General features: G+C 50.1%; 1 protein-coding gene across 3 annotated transcripts in view; it reads right to left on the bottom strand.

Annotated features, from left to right (window-relative positions):
- AKAP7 (A-kinase anchoring protein 7) overlaps positions 1-24,525 on the bottom strand; it is a 307,157-nt gene that overhangs the window by 224,674 nt on the left and 57,958 nt on the right. Inside the window, exon 8 of one of the 3 annotated variants that reach the window (XM_075597321.1) lies at positions 18,178-18,861. The exons of the other annotated variants lie outside the window; for them this stretch is intronic. Within the exon in view, the coding sequence (XP_075453436.1) occupies positions 18,635-18,861 (227 nt within the window). The 3' untranslated portion in view covers positions 18,178-18,634. Of the gene's footprint in view, positions 1-18,177; positions 18,862-24,525 lie in introns of those variants that run through there. 3 annotated transcript variants of the gene reach the window in all.

Here is a 24,525-nt window from a genome sequence, read left to right as displayed (position 1 = left end):
ACTATGACAATGGAAACAAGGAACTCTTGGCTATAAAGGCTGAATTTTCAGAATGGGGACACTTACTTGACGGGCCAAATCATCCGGTTACCGTTCTTATGGATCACTGGAACCTAGTGTAACGGGTGCTCATCATGGACGGGACCGCAAGGCTGAGGTCGGGATGTTTGAATACACCGACCAACAACCGTGCAACCGTGTCCGGATTGCAGAGTTGAAGTCGTGAATCCGGGGTCAGGGTAAGAGAGGTTAGGATGGTCATGATACTCACCGTGGTCTGGGGTTGGAGAAGTCGGATGGTCGTAGAGCGTAGCCGGGGTCCAGGAATATAGAAGGTCGGAGTCCAAATACAAGCCTAGGTCAAGGGTAAGAGAAGGCAGAGGTCCAGTATCAAGCAAGGGTCAGGTACAACGAAAAGGCAGCAGGCAGGAATCCCAAGACAAGGTAAACAGGTTGCTTGAGGCAAGCACAGGTTACAACACTAAGGTTATGCTCAGCCAACTTGGAGGAGGGCTGGCTGAGCATATAAAGGAGGAGCAGCCAATGGCAGGGCTGTACCAGGCTGAGCGCACTGAGTGGTTACACCCACTCAGTGTATTGATAGGCAGGGGCGGAGTGTGCCTCAGGTGTAGGATAATTGGAAATAGAGTTAACCCCTGGTGATGCGACGCCGGTGCGGATGTGCGCGAGCGCGAGGGAGCTTCTCCGTGGTGTCACGGGGGCGGGGCCTAAGCCTGATCAGTGTGGTGATCCAACATTATCAGGCTGTTGGGAGAGGGTGGTATTATGTGTATTGAGGAGAGGGCGGTATTATGTGTATTGAGAAGGGGAATACTGTGTGTATTGAGGAGAGGGTGATATTGTGTGTATTGAGGAGGGGGTATTATGTGTATTGAGGAGAGGGCGGTATTGTGTGTATTGAGGAGGGCGTATTATGTGTATTGAAGAGAGGGTGGTATTATGTGTATTGAGGAGAGGGCGGTATTGTGTGTATTGAGGAGGGCGTATTATGTGTATTGAAGAGAGGGTGGTATTATGTGTATTGAGGAGAGGGCCGTATTGTGTGTATTGAGGAGAGGGCAGTATTATGTGTATTAAGGAGAGGGGGTATTATATGTATTGAGGACGGTATTATGTGTATTGAGGAGAGGTGGCGAGACGAAACATTTAGGGGCAGCAAAAAGTTATGGGCCTACGGGTGGCAAAATTGTAAATCTGCCACTGCACACATCTTTATGCGCTCTTTACATAGTTCATATAGTAATGTAAATGGTAGCCTTACGTTAAATAAAAGATACAACTCAGTTACAAAATTCTGCTGGTATTCCTTACTAAAGAAAATATTAAAAGATTGCTACACGGTTTCTGAAATTACTCACTATGAAAATAATATTTAACTACACGTACAACCCGAATTAACATTAATGAGATTGAAACGTGAAAAAGGGAACGCGCTCATAGAGTAGATCCTCAGAAGCCTGTTAAATCTGGCCCGCTAACTGTTACGCCGGTGCTGCCCGCAGACCAGACTCGTCCCTTATACTGAGGTGGGGACGTATATGTGCACGCACCCGCAGCAGAAGGAGCGTGTCCGGAGTGTGGTGTTTTGGCGTTGCCAGGCCAGGTGTGAATAGGTGTAGCAATACTTGCCGGTACCGGTACAGAAGAGACGAAGTCGTTGCCATTAGCCAAGGTCAGGGAGGGAGAGATCCGGGAGGTCGAGGTCCAAGCAGTAGTCGAGGGATGAGAGAAGCTGCAAGGTCAGGTGGGAGCCAGGGTCCAGAGCCAGAGAGGAACGTCCGCCAAGACGGGTCGCAACCTGAATAACAAAGAGCAAAGGGAGAGCCAGAATAGACGTCCGTAAGCAGAGACTGTGGGAATGGCAAGACAAGCATTATATAGTGCGGCTGGCGAATAGGAAGAGGAGGCAGGCCTGGAGGAGCGTATGGAGCTGTCCTGGATAGGCTGCCTAGAGAAGAATGCAGGTGAGCAGTCTTAGGGCATGATTGTAGGCTGTGTGTGTGTGGCGGGGCCTCACTGCAGGAGCAGTGAATAAATTAACTAGATCCGGCACGCGCTCCAAAACGAGGGGGAGCATGCGCCCGTGAGCAGCGGCAGCCGTCATAGCCCCAGCCGCCTGCGGAACAGCGGCCGCGCGCCGGGGACGAGGATGGAGTCCCCTAACCACGGGGATCGGACGGGACCGGCGAGGGGGATGCCCTGCAGCAGCGGGCGCTACATGAGGTGAGGGGAGGTCACGCTGCGGCCGTCGTGACCCCCAGATCCTCACACTAACGTGACGTAACCTCAATAGTAACGGACGTTCGTTTCCCTGGTTTTAATGGGTATCCTCAAAGCTAAATACATGCAAAAACTACTAACGAATGTTCTCATTACCAAACGCTTAACACCATATCAAGTTAGCACTGCCTTGCGTTCGCTTCAAATAACATGGTGTTAAGCCTGTCATACCTAAAGATGGAGTTAATCTATCAAATCCCTGAATAGTTGTTTAATTAAAGTAAAAAAAGACAGGAAAGGAAAAATCCCTGTTAAATAACAATAGGATAGTTAAATCATACCTAATTGTGGTCTTACACTTATCCAGACCCTGTAAAATACCTATTTCAGGGTTTGGGTGCGAGTAACACCACCTTTTGCTATGACCTAATTAATGTTGCTTTAAAACCCTGCTATAAGAGGGCTCTGTGGATATTCGTTGTTAGAGGGAACACCTCTTTTGTATAACATTAGCTCGAACATCCATTATAATAACGTCATTGTTCATTACTGCTGAAAACAACACTTAACACATCGTTACCGAGCTATGAAGATATCTGTTAGCACTTAACAACATGTTAACTTCAGTTAATGTATGTAACGGATGTCTGATGATCCACCCCTTTGTTGAATATAGAGAAAAATAAAGGTCTCACAAACTGAAGATGAAGGTTAATAGGACTCAAGAAATGTAAATAAATATTTCAGACACTTTAAGTACATAACAGTGGATGCATGTAGTAGCTTGCCAGCAAATACAGTAAAGGAATTTAAAACGGCATGGACTAGGGCCTAGACAAAAGAACATTCTAAACCGGGTAAACATTTTGCAGTAGCTAGATCAGTGTTCCTAGGAACCCTTGGGTTCCCGGGCATCCCTAAAGGGTTCCCTGCAATTTACTGGTCATTTGAAAATTGTATCAAATACAGAAGATTTTATAATGCATCTGATCACAGAGATAATTACTATTAAAGATGTTAGGGGGGTTCCTCAGACTTTCACTTGGTGTTCCTTAACCAAAAAAAGGTTGGATACCACTGGGCTAGAGAAATGGCGAGACTAAGGTCCCAAGGGGCTTATTCTATATCAGCTGAAGTGGCCGATCGGCCTGTATTTATACTTCAGTGGGGAATTTGAGCTGAAAACAGCCCAGTTAGACCCTTTAGCTGACATAGAATATGCCTAGCAAGGCTAAACAAGCGCACAAAAGTGAATAAATAATACAATGTGTTATAAATGTGTGAGATCAATTTATGACCTAAAATGTTTTTGAAGTGCATTTAATAAATAGCACTAACGTACAATTATGTTGTGATAGAAAAGTGAATGATACAATGTGTTATAAATGTGTGAGATCAATTTATGACCTAAAATGTTTTTGAAGTGCATTTAATAAATAGCACTAACGTATAATTATGTTGTGATAAAAAAGTGAATGATACCCACAATTTGTGTATATATAGAAAAAAATCTTAAACAACTTCCCTTTGGGGATTTGAGAGTCCGCTGCTGATTCAAAAGGAGATGTCAGGGTGATGCCCTGACATCTCCATCTAGTAAGTGGGAAACATAAAAGAAAGCGCAGGACCTCTCATATATTTACTACTAGCTGAGAGCCCCGGCGTTGCCCGGGATGTTTGTGGTGTGGGGGTGGCATTTGGGTGGGGAGTGGTCCATGCGGCCCATGGCAGTGTGCGGTGGTACTGCTGCTGTGGCTGTACTGATGGTGATTGTATCGGTGTGCTGATTTGGGAGGGTTTGTTGCTGATGTGGGGGTGCGGATGTGGGTGTGCCGATGGGGAGGTGCGAAGGTGCCAATGTGTGGGTGCTGATGGTGTTGATGGGGGCTGGGAATGGTGGGGAGCCGAGAATGCCAGTGTGCTGGGGGGGGGGGGGGCATGGGATACCGGTGTGCTGATGTGGTGGTGCTGGGGATAGTGTATGTGTGTGTATACGTGTGTGTGTGTATATATACACACGTGTGTGTATACATGTGTGTATACATGTTTGTGTGTGTGTATACATGTTTGTTTGTATACATTGTGTATGTGTACGTGTGTGTGTGTATACATGTGTGTGTGTGTATACACGTGTGTGTGTGTGTGTATACACGTGTGTGTGTGTATACACGTGTGTGTGTGTGTGTATACACGTGTGTGTGTGTGTATACACGTGTGTGTGTGTGTATACACGTGTGTGTGTGTGTATACACGTGTGTGTGTGTATACACGTGTGTGTGTACACGTGTGTGTGTACACGTGTGTGTGTGTGTGTGTACACGTGTGTGTGTGTGTACACGTGTGTGTGTGTGTGTGTGTGTATACACGTGTGTGTGTACACGTGTGTGTGTGTACACACGTGTGTGTGTGTACACGTGTGTGTGTGTGTGTACACGTGTGTGTGTGTGTGTGTACACGTGTGTGTGTGTACACACGTGTGTGTGTACATGTGTGTGTGTGTGTGTGTGTACACGTGTGTGTGTGTACACGTGTGTGTGTGTGTGTACACGTGTGTGTGTGTGTACACGTGTGTGTGTGTGTATACGTGTGTGTGTGTGTACACGTGTGTGTGTGTACACGTGTGTGTGTGTGTGTGTGTACACGTGTGTGTGTACACGTGTGTGTGTGTGTGTGTACACGTGTGTGTGTGTGTGTACACGTGTGTGTGTGTACACGTGTGTGTGTGTACACGTGTGTGTGTGTGTACACGTGTGTGTGTGTACACGTGTGTGTGTGTGTACACGTGTGTGTGTGTGTGTACACGTGTGTGTGTGTACACGTGTGTGTGTGTGTACACGTGTGTGTGTGTACACGTGTGTGTGTGTGTGTGTACACGTGTGTGTGTGTACACGTGTGTGTGTACACGTGTGTGTGTGTGTACACGTGTGTGTGTGTACACGTGTGTGTGTGTGTACACGTGTGTGTGTGTACACGTGTGTGTGTGTGTGTGTACACGTGTGTGTGTACACGTGTGTGTGTACACGTGTGTGTGTGTGTGTACACGTGTGTGTGTGTACACGTGTGTGTGTGTACACGTGTGTGTGTGTACACATGTGTGTGTGTGTACACGTGTGTGTGTGTGTGTACACGTGTGTGTGTGTGTGTACACGTGTGTGTGTGTGTACACGTGTGTGTGTGTACACGTGTGTGTGTGTGTACACGTGTGTGTGTTTACACGTGTGTGTGTGTACACGTGTGTGTGTGTGTACACGTGTGTGTGTGTGTGTGTACACGTGTGTGTGTGTGTGTGTACACGTGTGTGTGTGTGTACACGTGTGTGTGTGTGTGTGTACACGTGTGTGTGTGTGTACACGTGTGTGTGTGTGTGTACACGTGTGTGTGTGTACACGTGTGTGTGTGTGTGTGTACACGTGTGTGTGTGTGTGTACACGTGTGTGTGTGTGTGTGTGTGTACACGTGTGTGTGTACACGTGTGTGTGTGTGTGTACACGTGTGTGTGTGTACACGTGTGTGTGTGTACACGTGTGTGTGTGTGTGTGTACACGTGTGTGTGTGTACACGTGTGTGTGTGTGTGTACACGTGTGTGTGTGTGTGTACACGTGTGTGTGTGTGTGTACACGTGTGTGTGTACACGTGTGTGTGTGTGTACACGTGTGTGTGTACACGTGTGTGTACACGTGTGTGTGTGTGTACACGTGTGTGTGTGTACACGTGTGTGTGTGTGTACACGTGTGTGTGTGTGTGTGTGTACACGTGTGTGTGTGTGTGTGTACACGTGTGTGTGTGTACACGTGTGTGTGTACACGTGTGTGTGTGTGTGTGTGTGTGTGTACACGTGTGTGTGTGTGTACACGTGTGTGTGTGTGTACACGTGTGTGTGTGTACACGTGTGTGTGTGTGTGTGTGTACACGTGTGTGTGTGTGTGTGTACACGTGTGTGTGTGTGTGTACACGTGTGTGTGTGTGTACACGTGTGTGTGTGTACACGTGTGTGTGTGTACACGTGTGTGTGTTTACACGTGTGTGTGTGTACACGTGTGTGTGTGTGTACACGTGTGTGTGTGTGTACACGTGTGTGTGTGTGTGTACGCGTGTGTGTGTGTGTACACGTGTGTGTGTGTGTGTGTACACGTGTGTGTGTGTGTACACGTGTGTGTGTGTGTACACGTGTGTGTGTGTGTGTACACGTGTGTGTGTACACGTGTGTGTACACGTGTGTGTGTGTGTGTGTACACGTGTGTGTGTGTGTACACGTGTGTGTGTGTGTGTGTACACGTGTGTGTGTGTACACGTGTGTGTGTGTGTACACGTGTGTGTGTGTGTGTGTGTACACGTGTGTGTGTACACGTGTGTGTGTGTACACGTGTGTGTGTGTGTGTACACGTGTGTGTGTGTGTGTACACGTGTGTGTGTGTACACGTGTGTGTGTGTGTACACGTGTGTGTGTGTACGTGTGTGTGTGTGTACACGTGTGTGTGTGTGTACACGTGTGTGTGTGTGTGTACACGTGTGTGTGTGTGTACACGTGTGTGTGTGTGTGTGTGTGTACACGTGTGTGTGTACACGTGTGTGTGTGTACACGTGCGTGTGTGTCTACGTATACGTGTGTGTACGTGTCTGCGTGTGTCTGCGTGTCTACGTGTGTCTACGTGTGCCTGCGTGTCTACGTGTGCCTGCGTGTCTACGTGTGCCTGCGTGTCTACGTGTGCCTGCGTGTCTACGTGTGTCTACGTGTGCCTGCGTGTCTACGTGTGCCTGCGTGTCTACGTGTGCCTGCGTGTGCCTGCGTGTCTACGTGTGCCTGCGTGTCTACGTGTGCCTGCGTGTGTATGTGTACGTGTGTGTGTCTACGCGTGTGTGTCTACATGTGTGTGTATACATGTGCCTACATGTGTGTGTATATACGTGTGTGTGTACGTGTGTATACGTGTGTGTACGTGTGTAGGGCAGGGAGGGTGGGGGCGAAGGGCAGGGAGGGTGGGGGCGAAGGGCAGGGAGGGTGGGGGCGAAGGGCAGGGAGGGTGGGGGCGAAGGGCAGGGAGCGAAGGGCAGGGAGGGTGGGAGCGAAGGGCAGGGAGGGTGGGGGCGAAGGGCGGGAGCGAAGGGCAGGGGTGAAGGGCAGTGACGGTGTGGGTGAAGGGCAGGGCCGGGGGGGGGGCGAAGGGCAGGGCCGGGGGCGAAGGGCAGGGCCGGGGGCGAAGGGCAGGGCCGGGGGGGGGTGAAGGGCAGGGCCGGGGGGGGGGGGAGGGTGAAGGGCAGGGCCGGGGGGGGGGGGTGAAGGGCAGGGCCGGAGGGGGGGGGGTGAAGGGCAGGGCCGGAGGGGGGGGGGTGAAGGGCAGGGCCGGGGGGGGGGGGTGAAGGGCAGGGCCGGGGGGGGGGATTTGAAGGGCAGGGCCGGGGGGGGGGTGAAGGGCAGGGCCGGAAGGGGGGGGGGTGAAGGGCAGGGCCGGAAGGGGGGGGGTGAAGGGCAGGGCCGGGGGGGGGGTGAAGGGCAGGGCCGGGGGGGGGGGTGAAGGGCAGGGCCGGGGGGGGGGTGAAGGGCAGGGCCGGGGGGGGGGGGGTGAAGGGCAGGGCCGGGGGGGGGTGAAGGGCAGGGCCGGGGGGGGGGTGAAGGGCAGGGCCGGGGGGGGGTGAAGGGCAGGGCCGGGGAGGGGGGGGGGTGAAGGGCAGGGACGGGGGGGGGGGTGAAGGGCAGGGACAGGGGGGGGGGGTGAAGGGCAGGGCCGGGGGGGGGTGAAGGGCAGGGCCGGGGGGGGGGGTGAAGGGCAGGGCCGGGGGGGGGGTGAAGGGCAGGGCCGGGGGGGGGGGTGAAGGGCAGGGCCGGGGGGGGGGTGAAGGGCAGGGCCGGGGGGGGGGGGGGGTGAAGGGCAGGGCCGGGGGGGGGTGAAGGGCAGGGCCGGGGGGGGGGGTGAAGGGCAGGGCCGGGGGGGGGGTGAAGGGCAGGGCCGGGGGGGGGGGGTGAAGGGCAGGGCCGGGGGGGGGTGAAGGGCAGGGCCGGGGGGGGGGGGTGAAGGGCAGGGCCGGGGGGGGGTGAAGGGCAGGGCCGGGGAGGGGGGGGGTGAAGGGCAGGGACGGGGGGGGGTGAAGGGCAGGGACAGGGGGGGGGTGAAGGGCAGGGCCGGGGGGGGGGTGAAGGGCAGGGCCGGGGGGGGGGGTGAAGGGCAGGGCCGGGGGGGGGGGTGAAGGGCAGGGCCGGGGGGGGGGGGTGAAGGGCAGGGCCGGGGGGGGGTGAAGGGCAGGGCCGGGGGGGGGGGGGGTGAAGGGCAGGGCCGGGGGGGGGTGAAGGGCAGGGCCGGGGGGGGGGGGGTGAAGGGCAGGGCCGGGGGGGGGGTGAAGGGCAGGGCCGGGGGCGGGGGCAGGTCCGGGGGGGGTGAAGGGCAGGGGGGGGTGAAGGACAGGGCCGGGGGGGGGGAGGGTGAAGGGCAGGGCCGGGGGGGGTGAAGGGCAGGGGGGGGGGGTGAAGGGCAGGGCCGGGGGTGAAGGGCAGGGGGGGGGGTGAAGGGCAGGGCCGGGGGGGGGGTGAAGGGCAGGGCCGGGGGGGGGTGAAGGGCAGGGCCGGGGGGGGGGGTGAAGGACAGGGCCGGGGGGGGGGTGAAGGGCAGGGCCGGGGGGGGGGGGGTGAAGGGCAGGGCCGGGGGGGGTGAAGGGCCGGGGAGGGGGTAAAGGGCAGGGCCGGGTGAAGGGCCAGGGCGGGTGAAGCGCCAGGCCGGGTGGGGTGAAACGCCGGGTGGGGTGAAGGGCCGGGCCGGGGGTGAAAGATCTCTTCCCGTGCGGTTACTTACCTCGCACCGGGCCGCGCTCCTCCACGGGTTCCTCGGCGGTTCCCCCCGGCGATGCGGAGCTGAGACGCTCAGGTGAGGGGGTGTGTGGGCCGGGGCCCGTGCAGCTCCCGACAGAGACAGCTAGGCCTGAGAGCCGGAGCAGCGCGCGCGGGGATGGGGAGCTGGGGGCGCGGCCTCTAGGCCTGAAGGTGAGAGCGGCGACAGCGTGCTCTGGGGGGGAGAGCACCGGGAGAGCGGGTGAGCACCGGGAGAGAGGGTGCTCTGGGGGGGGGGAGGGGGGAGCACCGGGGGAGCGGGTGAGCACCGGGAGAGAGGGTGCTCTGGGGGGAGGGGGGGAGCACCGGGGGAGAGGGTGCTCCGGGAGAGCGGGTGATGTTGAGGTCCCGCGGAGTGGTGATAGGGGGTAGTTCCGTTGTTGCGGGCCAGCGGCCAGGAAAGGGGGGGGGCGGACAGAGGGTGAGGAGGGGGTGAGGGGCTCCGGAGCAGCATCGTGCGGTGGATGTTCGGGTGAGTGGGGGGGGGGTGAGGGGCTCCGGAGCAGCATCGTGCGGTGGATGGTGGGGGGGGTGAGGGGCTCCGGAGGAGCATCGTGCGGTGGATGTATGGGTGAGGGGGTGGGGTAGTTTTGGGTGTGCTCCGGGGATGTTCGGGTGAGGGGGGGGGGGGTGTGATGGAGCATCGTGCGTTGTATGTTCAGCAGCGTGCGTTTGTTGTTGGTGTGAGGGGGGGGGTGATGGAGCATCGTGCGTTGTATGTTTGGGTGAGGGGGGTTGGTGATGGCTGCAGTAGCGCGGAAAGCTGTGGCGTGCGTTGTAGTGTGCATGAGTTGGGGGGGGTGATGGTGGAGGGGGGTGCATGAGGTTGAGGGGGGTGGTGGTGGAGGGGGGTGCATGAGGTTGGGGGGGTGGTGGGGAGGGGGGTGTTTGTAAGAGGCAGTGCGGTGAGTGTTAGGTGCTTAGAAGCATTCCCAAAGGTCACTGAGGGGTGGAACAATGTGGCAGTGGTGTTGGCCAAAGGCCAATGAGAGTCAGTGAGGGGTGGGACAGTGGGGTGAGGGGTGGGACAGTGTGGCAGTGGTGTTGGCCAAAGGCCAATGAGAGTCAGTGAGGGGTGGGACAGTGGGGTGAGGGGTGGGACAGTGTGGCAGTGGTGTTGGCCGAAGGCCAATGAGAGTCAGTGAGGGGTGGGACAGTGTGGTGAGGGGTGGGACAGTGTTGAGGTGGAGTGACAGGCCAAAGGTGCAATGCGATTGGCCCTAGGGACAGAGGGCATGCAGACAAACATACAGACATTTCAGAAATATATAGTAGATATACACACCACACATACATATATACACACCACACATATATATATATATATATATATATATATATATATATATATATATATATATACACATATATATATATATATATATACACACCACACATACACACACATATATACATATATACACATACACACACATATATACCTATATACACACACACACACACACACACCACACATATATACACACACACCACACATATATACACACACACACACCCTGCAGCCCGTTTTTCACACACACACACACACACACACACACACACACACACACACACACACACACACACACACACACACACACACACACACACACACACACACACACACACACACACACACACACACACCCTGCAGCCCGTTTTTCACACACACACACACACACACACACACACACACACACACACACACACACACACACACACACACACAACACACACACACCCTGCAGCCCGTTTTTCACACACACCCTGCAGCCCGTTTTTCACACACACACACACACACACACACACACACACACCCCCTGCAGCCCGTTTTTCACACACACAACACACACACACCCTGCAGCCCGTTTTTCACACACACCCTGCAGCCCGTTTTACACACACACACACACACACACACACACACACACACACACACACACACACACACACACACACACACACACACACACACACACACACACACACACACACACACACCCTTGGTGCTGTCTGGTTGCTCTGCAGTTGCAATGCCGGGCAGGCTGCAGCCCCATTGGATGGGAGCGGTCTGCTTCCCCTCAGAGGTTTTTTTTTTTTTTTTTAAATGAGCTAGCAGCCCTTGTTTCCCACTGCTGGCGGCCCTGATCGCGGCGCCCCTCTAGCCAAGCCGCGTTTGGGAAACACTGCTGTACCTGATTCGGCAGTCTGTGGTAGCAGACGTGAAGGTTTTGATAGCTGTGAAGCGTGGCCCCAGAGCAGGTTGAGGATTAGAGGATTAGGTGTTGCAAAAGCAAAGCGTGAGGGGTGGGACAGTGTGGAAGTATTAGGGCATTGGTGTTGGACGCAGGCCAATGAGAGGTGTGCGGGGGCGGGCATTGGACGCAGGCCAATGAGAGTCAGTGAGGGGTGGGACGCAGGCCAATGAGAGGTGTGCGGGGGCGGGCATTGGACGCAGGCCAATGAGAGTCAGTGAGGGGTGGGACGCAGGCCAATGAGAGGTGTGCGGGGGCGGGCATTGGACGCAGGCCAATGAGAGTCAGTGAGGGGTGGGACAGTGTGGCATTGGTGTTGGACGTAGGCCAATGAGAGGTGTGCGGGGGCGGCATGGCCTGAGCAGGAGTGACAGGCCCAAGGTCCAATGCGATTGACCCTTGGGACGCAGACAGTGATTTCACAAATATATAGTAGATACTATCAAATGAATTGGTATAAAAACAATTGTAAGATATGCACGTAAAAAATGTAGACAATATTAAGCATGTTAGGTATAGTAACCCAGATTCCGGATACTTCATAAATGAAAATCCCTCCACAAAAGGCAATCTCAGCCTCGCGATCCTCCGATACAAGTCGGAGGATCGCAAGGCTGAGATTGCCTTCTGTGGAGGGATTTTCATTCGTGGAGTATCCAGAATCTGTGTTACTATACCTAACATGCTTTATATTGTCTACATTTTTGTACATGCATATCTTACCATTTTTTTTTATACCAATACATTTGATAGAATATGCCTGTTGGTCTCTATGCCATTTAGTAATTTCCCCCTAACTAACCCAAATATTGTCATCAATTCCTTTTTCAGCACAGAATGGGTCAACAATGTTTCCACATACGTGTCCCGTCTCCCAATCTCCTAATATTCAGTACAGCATATTGTCTTTGATGACATTCCTTGTAAACAGTGAACAATCAATAGACTGATCTACAATAACTTATAAGTAATTCTCTACAATTTAAAATACTTGACAACCTTCACCACATGTTGGAGGATCACACTGCTTTTCTCTTATACAAAAAGATGCACAAGCCATTTGCAAATTAGGCCAACATGAAATCAAGAAAATTATCCCAACATCCCTGACCTTTTACAGCAAATCTATTTAAATGAACATTACAAGTCTTATGTAACTGCACACAGTTAAGGTAGTAATGGCAAATTGGGATTGACTTTACTGTTCTCTGAACAATGAAGCCTGTGCAATACTCCCTTAATAACCCAATTAAGTCTAAGTGATTTAATCTTTAAAAGATCACTACATTTTTTTTACTCTTTACGATGTAGCGGAGTATAAAATGAATGTGTTTAGCCTTTAACACAAAAAAATGTATTCTACTATTACAGTTTATTTTGCAGTGTTTATGTAGTTCTAGCATGATACGACTCTATCCAGTCTATGTTCAAACAGCATCCATTCAGTTCAGAAATATAATGTGGCTTATTCAACAATGCATAAACCAGTGATTAAGAATACGATATTCGCAAATGATAAAGAAGAATTCCACCCCAAAATTTTCTCCCAACTGTCCAATTTGAATTCCAAATCGGTTATTCTTGGGGAGCGGGTGGGGGGGAGAGACTTTAACACTGTCCTTAGTTCTGACACAGATAAATCCTCACACCCTGGCTCAGCCCAAGTCCTCAAAAACTTGCATTTATCTAAAAAAAAAAAAAACTCAAAGATCTTATCAAAGGATTCCCTTTGACTGACAGATGGAGGGCACAACACCAAGGACAAAGGGACTATTCGTTTAACTCCCCAATGACACATACTCTAGAATTGACCAGATAGACTAGTTGGCCCCATTTATTTTGGCCACGACGTTGGCCACATTACCTCATCAGACCATGCCCCAATACAAATTGACAACTCCCTCTCAAAGAAGTGTACTCAGTTCTCAATTTGTCCAGAAGTTTGTAGGAAAATCCACGCCAATCTTAAAGATTATTTCCTGTTTAATACTGGCACTGTAGCTACCTTCTACTCCCTTTGGGAAGCCCACAATGCCTGTATTAGAGGCTCCTTTAGATCCCTTGCCTCCCATTAAAAAAGGCGGAAACTGCAAACCATTCTTGATCTAGAAACCAAAATCGAACAATTAGTGCAAAGTTACTCCTATAAAAAAAGTCTTCCAGAGATTAACGGGAGATAGGGAAGAATTGAGAAAACTTCTTGTTAGATCTCTACAGATCAGGTCATCTTCAAGGGCAAGCAAAACACAACTTCTCCCGGGAGCAAATGGAACGCAACGGATATGGGATTCTTTCAAATAGTATGGCAGACGAGCTCGGAGCTGTAAGAATTCAAGGAGACTGATTGTTGAATTCTCACAACTGACTTTAATGGTTCACGAAGCAGGTTTTATACATAAGGTAGGGACAAAAATACAGTTGTCATCTGTTACAAATATGGGTACACATCCAAATTTACATGTAACCTTCACATAATGCCTTTTCTGTAGATCTTAAAACATTTAACTGCTGAGCAAGAGACATATACAATGGTGACTTATAAGGCAGTCCCGTCCTTCTTAACAGCATATGACAGATTCAACAACAGCTGCTTTCAAAGCTACTTACAATAGTCTCAGAAAGAAATAGCCATGCCAGCGTACACTGTTTAACCTTATCAATTCCAGAGCTGACAGAAGACAGTTTTAACCTTACATACCCTCCTTTTGTTCTGAAAGAACAAACCAATTGACCAATCCCATTTATTCTTCTGCAAACCACTCAGGAGAGGAAAAACTCCAAGGGAGAAACCTAAAAGAGACCATGTGCCTGCAGAAACCTATCTTTTTTAGGTATCTCGTTTGATAATCAGAGATGAACATATGGGTGGTTGACGAGTACCAAGACTATTGGTATTTCTCGCTCTCTTTGTGGGAGACATATACATAACGGTCGAGCTAGAAGCAGAAGCAGCTCTTCTGGCAAAAATAGAACGGATTACACATTTAGTCATTTGGATTAACATATACACACAAAGTAATAAACTTGCAATTGCTATGATTCCATAAAGAATCTTCATTCCCAATGCGCCTAGCCAATTTCCAAGGCCAAAGGTAAAATCAAACTCTTTTGTTTCCTCTTGCATTCTAGATTGAATTTCTGCTAGAGTATCCATATCATGGTGTATACTTTTTGATTGGTCATCAATATAAACACAACATTCTTTACCCACTAATTTACAAACCCCTCCTTGTGCTGCCAACAGATAATCTAGTGCAATGCGATTTTGCAAAACTACTGTTCTTATTTGTTCTTGCTCATTGGTGAGCCTAGTTATAGCATCACTGGTAGCATTGAAAGCAACATCTATCCCTGCCACCAGTGACCCTAGTTTGGAATATAGATCAGCGATATTGTAAAAGGGAAATAAAGTACCTGCAAATATTTTGCCTATAATTGTTTTGATAGTTAGTCTCCTTTTGTTTCTTATCCGACCCTCAGGTAGAGTAAGTTTCACCTGAAAAGCGGGTAGAACAAAACCTAGATAGCACGGGGCGGGATGATTATAGGGCACGACCTTAGTTGCCCATGAACCACATAACCAGTAATACCCATATGGGAGCTTAATCTTAGGTGGGTAAGTTGTGTTTGCTCTTTCCAATAATTGTGAAGTACCATATTTACAACTACTGTTGCTAAAACCATCACCGCACTTACAAGCATCTATTGACCAGAACTGATTGGTTCGTGTTGGGTTTATCCATGCTCTCCAAGTCTGGAGCTGTGTTCTAAACCATGTGCACAACTTGGGGGGATTACTGGTACATGTCTTGGCGGTGTTATTATAAGTAACTGAATTTTGACAGAACTCACTACAATTCATGGTCAATTTCAGAGAATCAAATATCGTATGTTCACTTTGTGTGATAAGAGGTATATTAAAAAGTAATGTGATCACTGCCTCCTGACAGTCAGAGTGCAATAGAGAAATTGAATCTCCCTGGATATTCTGTACATTCTGGAAGCATATGGCTCCAGTTACAACCTTTGTGGTAAGATGTATCTGACCTAATTCCTTTCTCTCTTGGGATTTATCGTCAGGGGCAAGTTTCCATGAGAGATCCTTTTCTACTATCTCCTGTAACTTGGATTGATCAATGGGGATAGGCAGTGCTCGACAATTAATTATAACTACACGCCCGTTGCGAGTGGATTTAGGCCGCTGGCGAGTGGAATTAGGCCGTTGCTACGGCTCTAGGAATTCCCCTGCTCGCGCCAATTTTTTTTAAATTTTAAATAAATAAATAATCCCCCTCCCTGATTGGTGCGACGCGGGTATATTCCTGATGCAGAGGCTTTGGCGCCTCTTCCTGTTTTAAACTACAAGACTTCCTGGCTGTGTCGGAGGGATTCACCTAGTTTCTGAGGTAGGGCTGTGGTTCAAGCATTTAGGGTCAGCCCCAACCCCCCCTGCCCCGATCCCTGCTTGCTTCCCGGGGCGGGAGGTAGGCTGGGTGGGTCCGCGGCTGCTGCCCAGGCGCTTCCCCTGTCCCACGCTCCTTTGCCACACGTGTAGTGGGGGTGTTCCCCCTGGTCTCCGGTCCCGGCTCCCGCTTCCCCTCCGGTCTCCGCTCCCTCTCCGGTCCCCGCTTCCCCTCCGGTCTCCGCTCCAGCTTCCCCTCCGGTCCCGCTCCCCCTCCGGTCTCCGCTGCCCCGTTACTGCTCGCGCGGGCCGCGAGATGGCAGCGCGGGTGTTCCCCCTGGTTTTAGGTCCCTGCTCCTGCTTCCCCTCCGGTCTCCACTCCCTCTCCGGTCCCCGCTCCCGCTTCCCCTCCGGTCTCCGCTCCAGCTTCCCCTCCGGTCTCCGGTCCCGCTCCAGCTTCCCCTCCGGTCTCCGGTCCCGCTCCCCCAACAGTCCCCGCTGCCCCTAGGTCCCCGTTACTGCTCGCGCTGGCTGCGAGATGGCAGCGCGGGTGTTCCCCCTGGTTTTAGGTCCCCGCTCTCGCTTTCCTTCGTTTTCCAAACCCCGTTACTGCTCGCGCGGGCCGCGAGACAGCAGCGCGAGTGTTCCTCCTGGTCCCCGTGTCAGTCTCCGCTCCCCCCCCCCACAGAGTGTGTGTGTGTGCATGTGTGTGTATGGGATAGTGTGTGTGTGTGTGTGTGTGTGTGTGTGTGTGTGTGTGTGTGTGTGTGTGTGTGTGTGTGTGTGTGTGTATGGGAGTGTGTGTGTATATGGGATAGTGTGTGTGTGTATGGGAGACAGTGTGTGTGTGTGTATATGGGATAGTGTGTGTGTGTGTGTGTGTGTGTGTGTGTGTGTGTGTATATGGGAGAGAGTGTGTGTGTGTGTGTGTATATGGGATAGTGTGTGTGTGTGTATATGGGAGTGTGTGGTGTGTGTGTGTGTGTGTGTGTGTGTGTGTGTGTGTGTGTGTGTGTGTGTGTGTGTATATGGGAGTGTGTGTGTGTGTGTGTGTGTGTGTATATATATAGGAGAGTGTGTGGGGGTGTGTAGAACACCAGAGGTACCCCCCCAATCAGTCACCCCCCCACCTAGTCAGTCAAAGTCACCCAGTCAGTCCCCTCCTCCCCACCCAGTTACCCCCGTCAGTCAGTTACCCCCCCGTCAGTCAGTTACCCCCCGTCAGTCTGTTACCCCCCCCCCCCCGTCAGTCAGTTACCCCCCCCGTCAGTCAGTTACCCCCCGTCAGTCAGTTACCCCCCGTCAGTCAGTTACCCCCGTCAGTCAGTTACCCCCATCAGTCAGTTATTCCCCCAGTCAGTCAGTTACCCCCCGCCCAGTCAGTCAGTTACCCCACGCCCAGTCAGTCAGTTACCCCCCGCCCAGTCAGTCAGTTACCCCCCGTCAGTCAGTTACCCCCCATCAGTTAGTTACCCCCCGTCAGTCAGTTACTCCCCCAGTCAGTCAGTTACCCCCCGCCCAGTCAGTCAGTTAGCCCCTCCCAGTCAGTCAGTTACCTGGACAGTCAGTTACCCCCCCAGGTCAGTCAGTTACCTCCCCCCCATCAGTCAGTTACCCCCCCTGTCAGTCAGTTACCCCCCCATCTCTCTCCCCTCTCTATCTCTGTCTCTCTCCCCTCTCTGTCTCTCTCCCCTCCCTGTCACCCTCACCTCTCTGTCACCCTCCCCTCTCTGTCATGCTCCCCTCTCTGTCACCCTCCCCTCTCTGTCACCCTCCCCTCTCTGTCACGCTCCCCTCTCTGTCACGCTCCCCTCTCTGTCACCCTCCCCTCTCTGTCACCTTCCCCTCTCTGTCACCTTCCCCTCTCTGTCACCCTCTCTCCCCTCTCTGTCACCCTCTCTCCCCTCTCTGTCTCTCTCTCTCACTCTCTGTCTCTCTCTCACTCTCTGTTTCTCTCTCTCTCACTCTCACTCTGTCTCTCTCTCACTCTGTCTCTCTCTCACTCTCTGTCTCTCTCTCACTCTCTGTCTCTCAAACACACTCTCTCTGTCTCACACTCTGTTTCTGGATCTCTTATTTACCCTGTATATCGTAACTGCCCTATACTACACCAAAATAACCTATAATGCTTTCTTCCAGATCTGACTCAAGCTTCACACGGGAGACATCGGAACCCCCCTAACCCAGAAGACAGGTAGGAAACACCTCCCCTCCAATGTATAACATTGCGGGAATGAGGATACCTGGACATTGAGGGACTGCGGATCAGGTAAGATCCCAGGCGGGATTGCTGCTTTAAATATTGTGAAGCGGGGGCATCCAGACACTGATTAAGGGGTTCAGGAAACTAGTCATTCACATCTGGCTTTTTTTTCTAGATACGACATTTACACACACACATGTAACAAGGACTAATTGTAGTATAATGTAATACAATAAATAAACTTATGTCAAAAACGAATGTTCTTACTAGGAATTTATTCAATTTATTTCATTTATGGTTTTTTTTTAATGCGGGGCTGGGGGCGGGATTGGGGGCGGGACAAGAGGCGGGGTTGGGGGCGGGACTAGGTGGCGAGTAGATTTTTTGGTTCGGCGAGTAGATTTTTGGGTGATTTGTCAAGCACTGGGGATAGGTACTGATGGGTAGCCATGTTTAAGGCTATGAAGAGCATGTCCACAGACCCAACAAGATGTATTGGGTTCGGTTTCTCAATGAACAACTATTAGAGACTTTATATATATATTGTCCTTTTCCCAGGATGATTTATGAAGCTCTCTTTGTCGGTTGTGCTGTATTGTATAATTGAACCTATAACTAATGGGTGTGGTGTCTTTGTGGTACACAATGCAAGCAGTTAATCCCCAAATTAGTCCTGAAATCAAAACTATTATAAAGGATAAACATGTGGTGAACATTAGGAGCTTGCCGACGAGTCCAGAATGGGTGGACCATGGGAGCCAATGGGTGCGGTCTTGACGTGACTTGCGTGGATCCATGTTGGGCTGTCGTTTGTGAGTATGGCAGTGCGGGTGACGGCGATCACGGTGACAGGTGGTCCGAAAGGAGGATCCAAGGTCATGTTCTTGAACAGCTGTTTGACCAGGACACTGTCTCCAGGCTTAAAGGGGTGGGTAGGCTCACCTGACGGAGAAGGCAAAGAGACAGAAACATCACCATAGATGCCATTCAATTTCTCAATAAGTTGTGTTACATATTCCTCAGTTATACATTGCAAGTCATTCCCTACTAGTGGTGTGCCATGATTCCGTGCCCAGGGGGTAGGGAAAGGCCTACCCATTAAAATTTCAAAGCGAGAGTACCCAGTAGTTTTGTTTGGGGTCATCCTTATCTCTGCTAGTACGGCAGGCAAATTATCAGGCCAATTTCTAAAGGTGCCATTAGTGCCCTTCCTGATTTTGTCTTTGATCGTCCTGTTTGTGCGCTCCACCTGACCAGATGACTGGGGATTATATGGAATATGAAACTTCCAGTCAATGCACAACAGTGTACAAATGTGCTGCGTGACTTTAGCCGTAAATGGGGTACCTTTGTCACTATTAATAACCAATGGGCATCCAAAACGAGGAATAACTTCCTTACACAAAATTTTAGCCACCGTTTTGGCATCTTCCTTTGCAGTAGGAAATGCTTCTACCCATTTGGAGAACTGATCCACAATTACCAATAGGAATTATAATTTACCCTTGGCTTTAGGCATGTGTGTAAAATCAATTTGTAAACACTGCATAGGCCCATCAGGTGGTGGCAAATGGTCGTGTGCTCCGTGAATATTACCCGTGGGGTTATTACGAGCACAGGTCAAAACCTAGATAATTGTGTCTCTACTAACAGTGGGAGATCTTTAATGCAGAACTTAGTCTGTATTGTCTTGCAGGTTTGTTTACGACCAATGTGACCAAAAGAATGAAAATGACTGATAAAAATTGGTGCTGCTGTCTTTGGTATACACACCCTTCCCTCCTTGTCTGACATAAGAGAATGCACATCCTTTGTCAGACCTTCTGATTCCCAATACTGAACATCCTCTTTGGATGCGAGAGCTTGAAAAGATAATATGTCAAACTGTGGGATGGGTGGTTGCAATATCAGAGTGTATTGTGGTATGTGATCCTCGGGATACTGGGGATGAAACTGGGCAGATAATGCCAGATCCTTAGCTACCATATCAGCCAAATTATTGCCATCAGCAATAGCTGAATCCCCTTTACTGTGCCCTTTGCATTTAACAATAGCTAACTGTGAGGGCAACATAATAGCGTCTAGAAGATCTACAACTAGCTGTGCATGAGAAATTGCCTTACTGTCTGATGTACGGAAACCTCTGTTCTTCCAGATTACCCCAAAATCATGTACCATTCCAAAAGCGTACCGGGAATCTGTATAGATGGTGACTGGTTTGTCAGCAAACAGTATACAGGCCTGTGTCAGGGCTACCAACTCAGCAGCTTGGGCTGAAACAAAGGGCAAAGCATTTGCCATTAAAACAGTGTCAGGCAACTGTACTACTGCAAAACCAGTCAGAAAAACACCATCCATAGGTTTTGAGCAAGACCCATCTACAAATACAATGTCACCGGTTGACAAAGGGGAGGAAGATAAGTCATATCTTGGAGATGTCTCTTCCCTTAAAGTCTGAGCACAATCATGTACTGAACTGTCGTCTGGGTCATCTGTGTCATTGCAGGGCAGTAACTTGTGTAGTAGTACCGCGGGGCCTGCATGAGAGGGGTAATACTTGACAACCAGATTAGAGGTCGCCGTTAAAATTGTTTCATATCCTGATTTCCTTTGAGCTGTCATGTACTGTGTGGTGATGTTGTTAAGGATATGTATAACTTGGTGTGTTGTATGCAAGATAAGAGAGTGTGAAAGAACAATGGTCTGAGCAGCTTCAACCATCATGGCACAGGCGGCTACGGCCCTTAAGCATGCTGGCATTCCCCTCACCACAAAAGGTAGTACTTTAGAATAAAAAGCAACGGGCCTATAACCACAGCCGTGTTCCTGAGCAAGGACACCCGCCACAGTCGCTCCACCTTCAGAGCAATAAAGGTGAAACGGTTGCTGATAGTTTGGCAGTCCAAGAGCAGGAGCAGAGCAGAGTAAGGCTTTCAGTGTCCGGAAGGCATCGAACATCTCATTGTTCCACTGGATAACATCTGGCATGTCTTTGAGGGTTTCCTGTCGGAGAATATGATCATAGTATGAACAGTCAGGAATCCATTGACGGCAATATGTCACAACACCCAGAAAAGATAGCAATGCAGTCTTGGTTTTGGGCCTTGACAAAGCATCAATTACTTCCACACGTTCAGGAGCCAATGTCCTTTGCCCATGTGACAGGATGAATCCCAGGTATCGTACCTCTGGGAGACAAAATTGCAGTTTCTTGAGTGACACTTTGTGTCCTGTGTCATGTAATTGTAGAAACAGGCTGAGAGAGTCAGTGAGACATGATTCATAGTCTTTGCTGCACAGCAACAGGTCATCTGCATATTGGAGCAATACAGAGTCGCAGGGCGGGGACTAAGACTCAAGGGTTTTACGGACTATGGTTGAAAAGGCCGTTGGGGAGTCGATATACCCCTGGGGTAAACGGTTCCAGGTATATTGAGCCCCCCCGTAAGTGAAAGCAAAAAGAGGCCGGGTATTGGGGTGTACCGGTACACTAAAGAATGCTGAACACAGATCCACTGTGGTAGATATACAAGTGAGGATTGAATTCACATCTGGTACTATGGGGGCAATAGGTTGTAACAGTGCGTTAACTGCTCGCAAATCCTGTGTGAAGCGCCATTGCTGGCCTCCTGGCTTAGGGACTGGGTTAACAGGTGTGTTGTATGGGGAGACAGTAGGGGAAATAATGCCTTTGTCAAACGTGAACAATGGGGGCAATACCCTGTTCTTTATCCGCGGATATGGGGTATTGTTTAATGTACACCGGGGAAGTATTAGGTTTCAAGATCGCCTGATAAGGAGAGCAATCAATAAAACTTGGGTCAGTGGATGACGTGGCCCATAAGGAAATGGGTACTTCAGAAAGTGAGGGATGTGGAAAAATGTGCTGGGGTACAATGTCACAAGTTTGAAGACAAGTCATTGCTGGCAAACTGTCCAAAGGCAAATAACAAGGTTTTAAAACGATGTCATGTCCTTTGATCCACTCATATGTACAGTCAGGGGTAATGATGTATGCATAGCGGGGTGTCAAATACAGTCCAGTGATTGATGACATCTGTGCGTCCGGCTGAGGGTGGTCAGCATGATCTAGAAATTGATCATACGAATCCCAAGCCTCAATCGGAGTTTGAAATGCAATATTGACATATGCTTTTTGTGTGCGTGCAAAATCATAAGCTGCATACAATTTCTGTCTAATTTCCTGAGCAAACATCAGAGTGCGAACCTTCCTATTGGGGTCGTATGTATGTCTTGCAACAAAACAGGAAACAATCTTCTTTTGGACCTGCAGGAGTGGTAAGACAATAGGGAGTGTCACACACAACCCCACCTTTGTCTGTGATATGTAGTGTCACACTCATTTTTCCCATAAGATCTCTTCCCAGGAGATTAACGGGGCATTTTGGGATAATTAGAAAGGAATGCTGCACATCCAAAGGGGGAATACCAGGGGACACATGTCCGACTGTGGATGTTAATTTTTAAAGGGGATGTCCTTTTGCATTCCACTGGAACCCCACCAACACCAATAGAGGACTCACTTGCATCTGTGACCGGACCCTTATAAAACCGCTGCAAAATAGATGAGTGGGTTGCTCCTGTATCAACTAAAAAATCATACAGGGTCCCGTCGACAGTAAAAGTTACCACAGGTAAATTTTCCCATCGAGAGGAGAGTTCGGCCAAATAACAAATGAGGGGTTCCGTCCCCTGGCATCCCTATTGTTGGGGGTTTTGTGGTTTCCACTGGACATGCAAATTGTGCCTGGGGGGTCCTCCCTGATAATTATAGTGTGGGGGGTGTTGGGGATTTTGTGAAATGGCCTGAGGCGGTGGCTGCCATGAGCCAGTTGCCTCCATATTGGCATCATGAAAGGGATATGGGCAGTTATTTTGCCAATGTCCCATTTGGCCACACTTGAAACAGGGCCCATTATGATGAGCTCTCCCCCCTGAGTAATTACGGGGTCCTGCAAAGGATTGTCTACCCTGATTCCTACCACGTCAATCTCTTCCACGTCCCCGTCCTCCGTCAAAATACATGGTCGCGTTGGAGCGCTGCGTATTTTTAACGGGGGGGGGGGGGGAAACCCCTGCGGCATCTTTTATTCTAACACACTGATCCCATTCTGCTATATTTAGCTTATGCCACCCATCAATGCACATCCTAACTGTTTGTGCGTTACCTGGCAACATATTATTCATCGCGTGCTGAATATACAATGGAGCAATAGCGTCATCTAATGATAAGCCACAGTCATTCTTCCAACACTCTTTAAACCTTCTTAAAAAATCAGTGACAGTTTCGTCTGATTTCTGCACACAGATATATCTTGTCTAGAACCATGCTCGCTTTTAAATACATCCAAGACCTGTTTCCACATTTCTGTTATCTATTCAGACATTCCCCAATGATTGTCAATAGTTGCAGCAGGATTATCAAACTGTGTATCAAGAGTTCTACACTTCTCTGTCCATTTAATACCTGCATGTTTAGTGACTAGATCTAATAAAAAAATATAATCAGAACCCAACAATTTCATCTGTTTGGTACATCTTTTTAAATACCTGACCGCAGCCTCAGGGTGTTTAGTGGGGTCAGGGCAACCTTGTGCCCAAGCATTCATAACAAGTGTATCTGGGGGTTTTATAACTACTTGTTCACCTACTGTCATAAAGGGCATAGCTACAGATGACACATTTGTAGAGGATACCTCCAGTGTTTGGGACTAGGACTCATTTGTTTTTGGAGGGTTTATTTCACGCAATACAGGGAACTCTGCAGTAATTATTTTGCTCAATTCGTATGCAACCTCCCCAATTTGTTTAGAAATTAAACCAAAATTAATAGATTCCTGTTCTTCTGAAGAGGAATTATCCTTGGGGATTTTAGCCTTACTATTTATCTTCCCTATTTGTTTTGCTGCCGTGTGAGATCTAGTGTTACCCGCAGGACCAGAAGTGTATTGGTCTATTATTTCACCCTGATCGGTCTCACTCCCTGACTTATTTTCATCATGAGCTAAAACAGCTGCGCTGTGGAATGGGGATGCAATTTGGGACGTGACCTGAGACGCAACCTGAGATCTTTGGTTATACATTGATTGCTGGGCTGCAAGGATTATATCTTCATCCGCAAATGCCACTGACAGTGAGGGAGGGGGTTGTGCGAGGGCTGACAGGTTAGAGTAAATAGAGGGGATGTATGGTGGAGGGGCTGTGAGCATACTCGTGCAGTTGCACCCGGTATAGCAGATGGACATAACAAGGGACATACTGTTCCATCGGGGATATTTCACAACCATAAGGCGCAATCTTAACCCAAGCACTGCCACTTTCCCTCATATATTTATGATTCCACTTGGGGTCACCTCCAAACCATGGCCAATCAGGGTCTCCTCCCAAACATGTCCCTTTTATCATAAGTACATGAAAGTCATCAAAAGAGCCATCCTGGGGAAATGGGTTACTAGATTCCATTTTTTCTGACCAGCCGGCAAATTATCCACAAACGGATCGCAATAATAATCCCCAATTAATTCTATTGCAAATTCTTTAGGGCTTTGGTCTGGCTTCCGTTTACAGGGAATAACTTGCTGTGTA

This window comes from Ascaphus truei, chromosome 4 (genome assembly GCF_040206685.1).
Source record: "Ascaphus truei isolate aAscTru1 chromosome 4, aAscTru1.hap1, whole genome shotgun sequence".
Classification (NCBI taxonomy): domain Eukaryota; kingdom Metazoa; phylum Chordata; class Amphibia; order Anura; family Ascaphidae; genus Ascaphus; species Ascaphus truei.
Note: the sequence above shows the minus strand (reverse complement) of the source record. Positions and strands in the feature narration are given on the sequence as shown.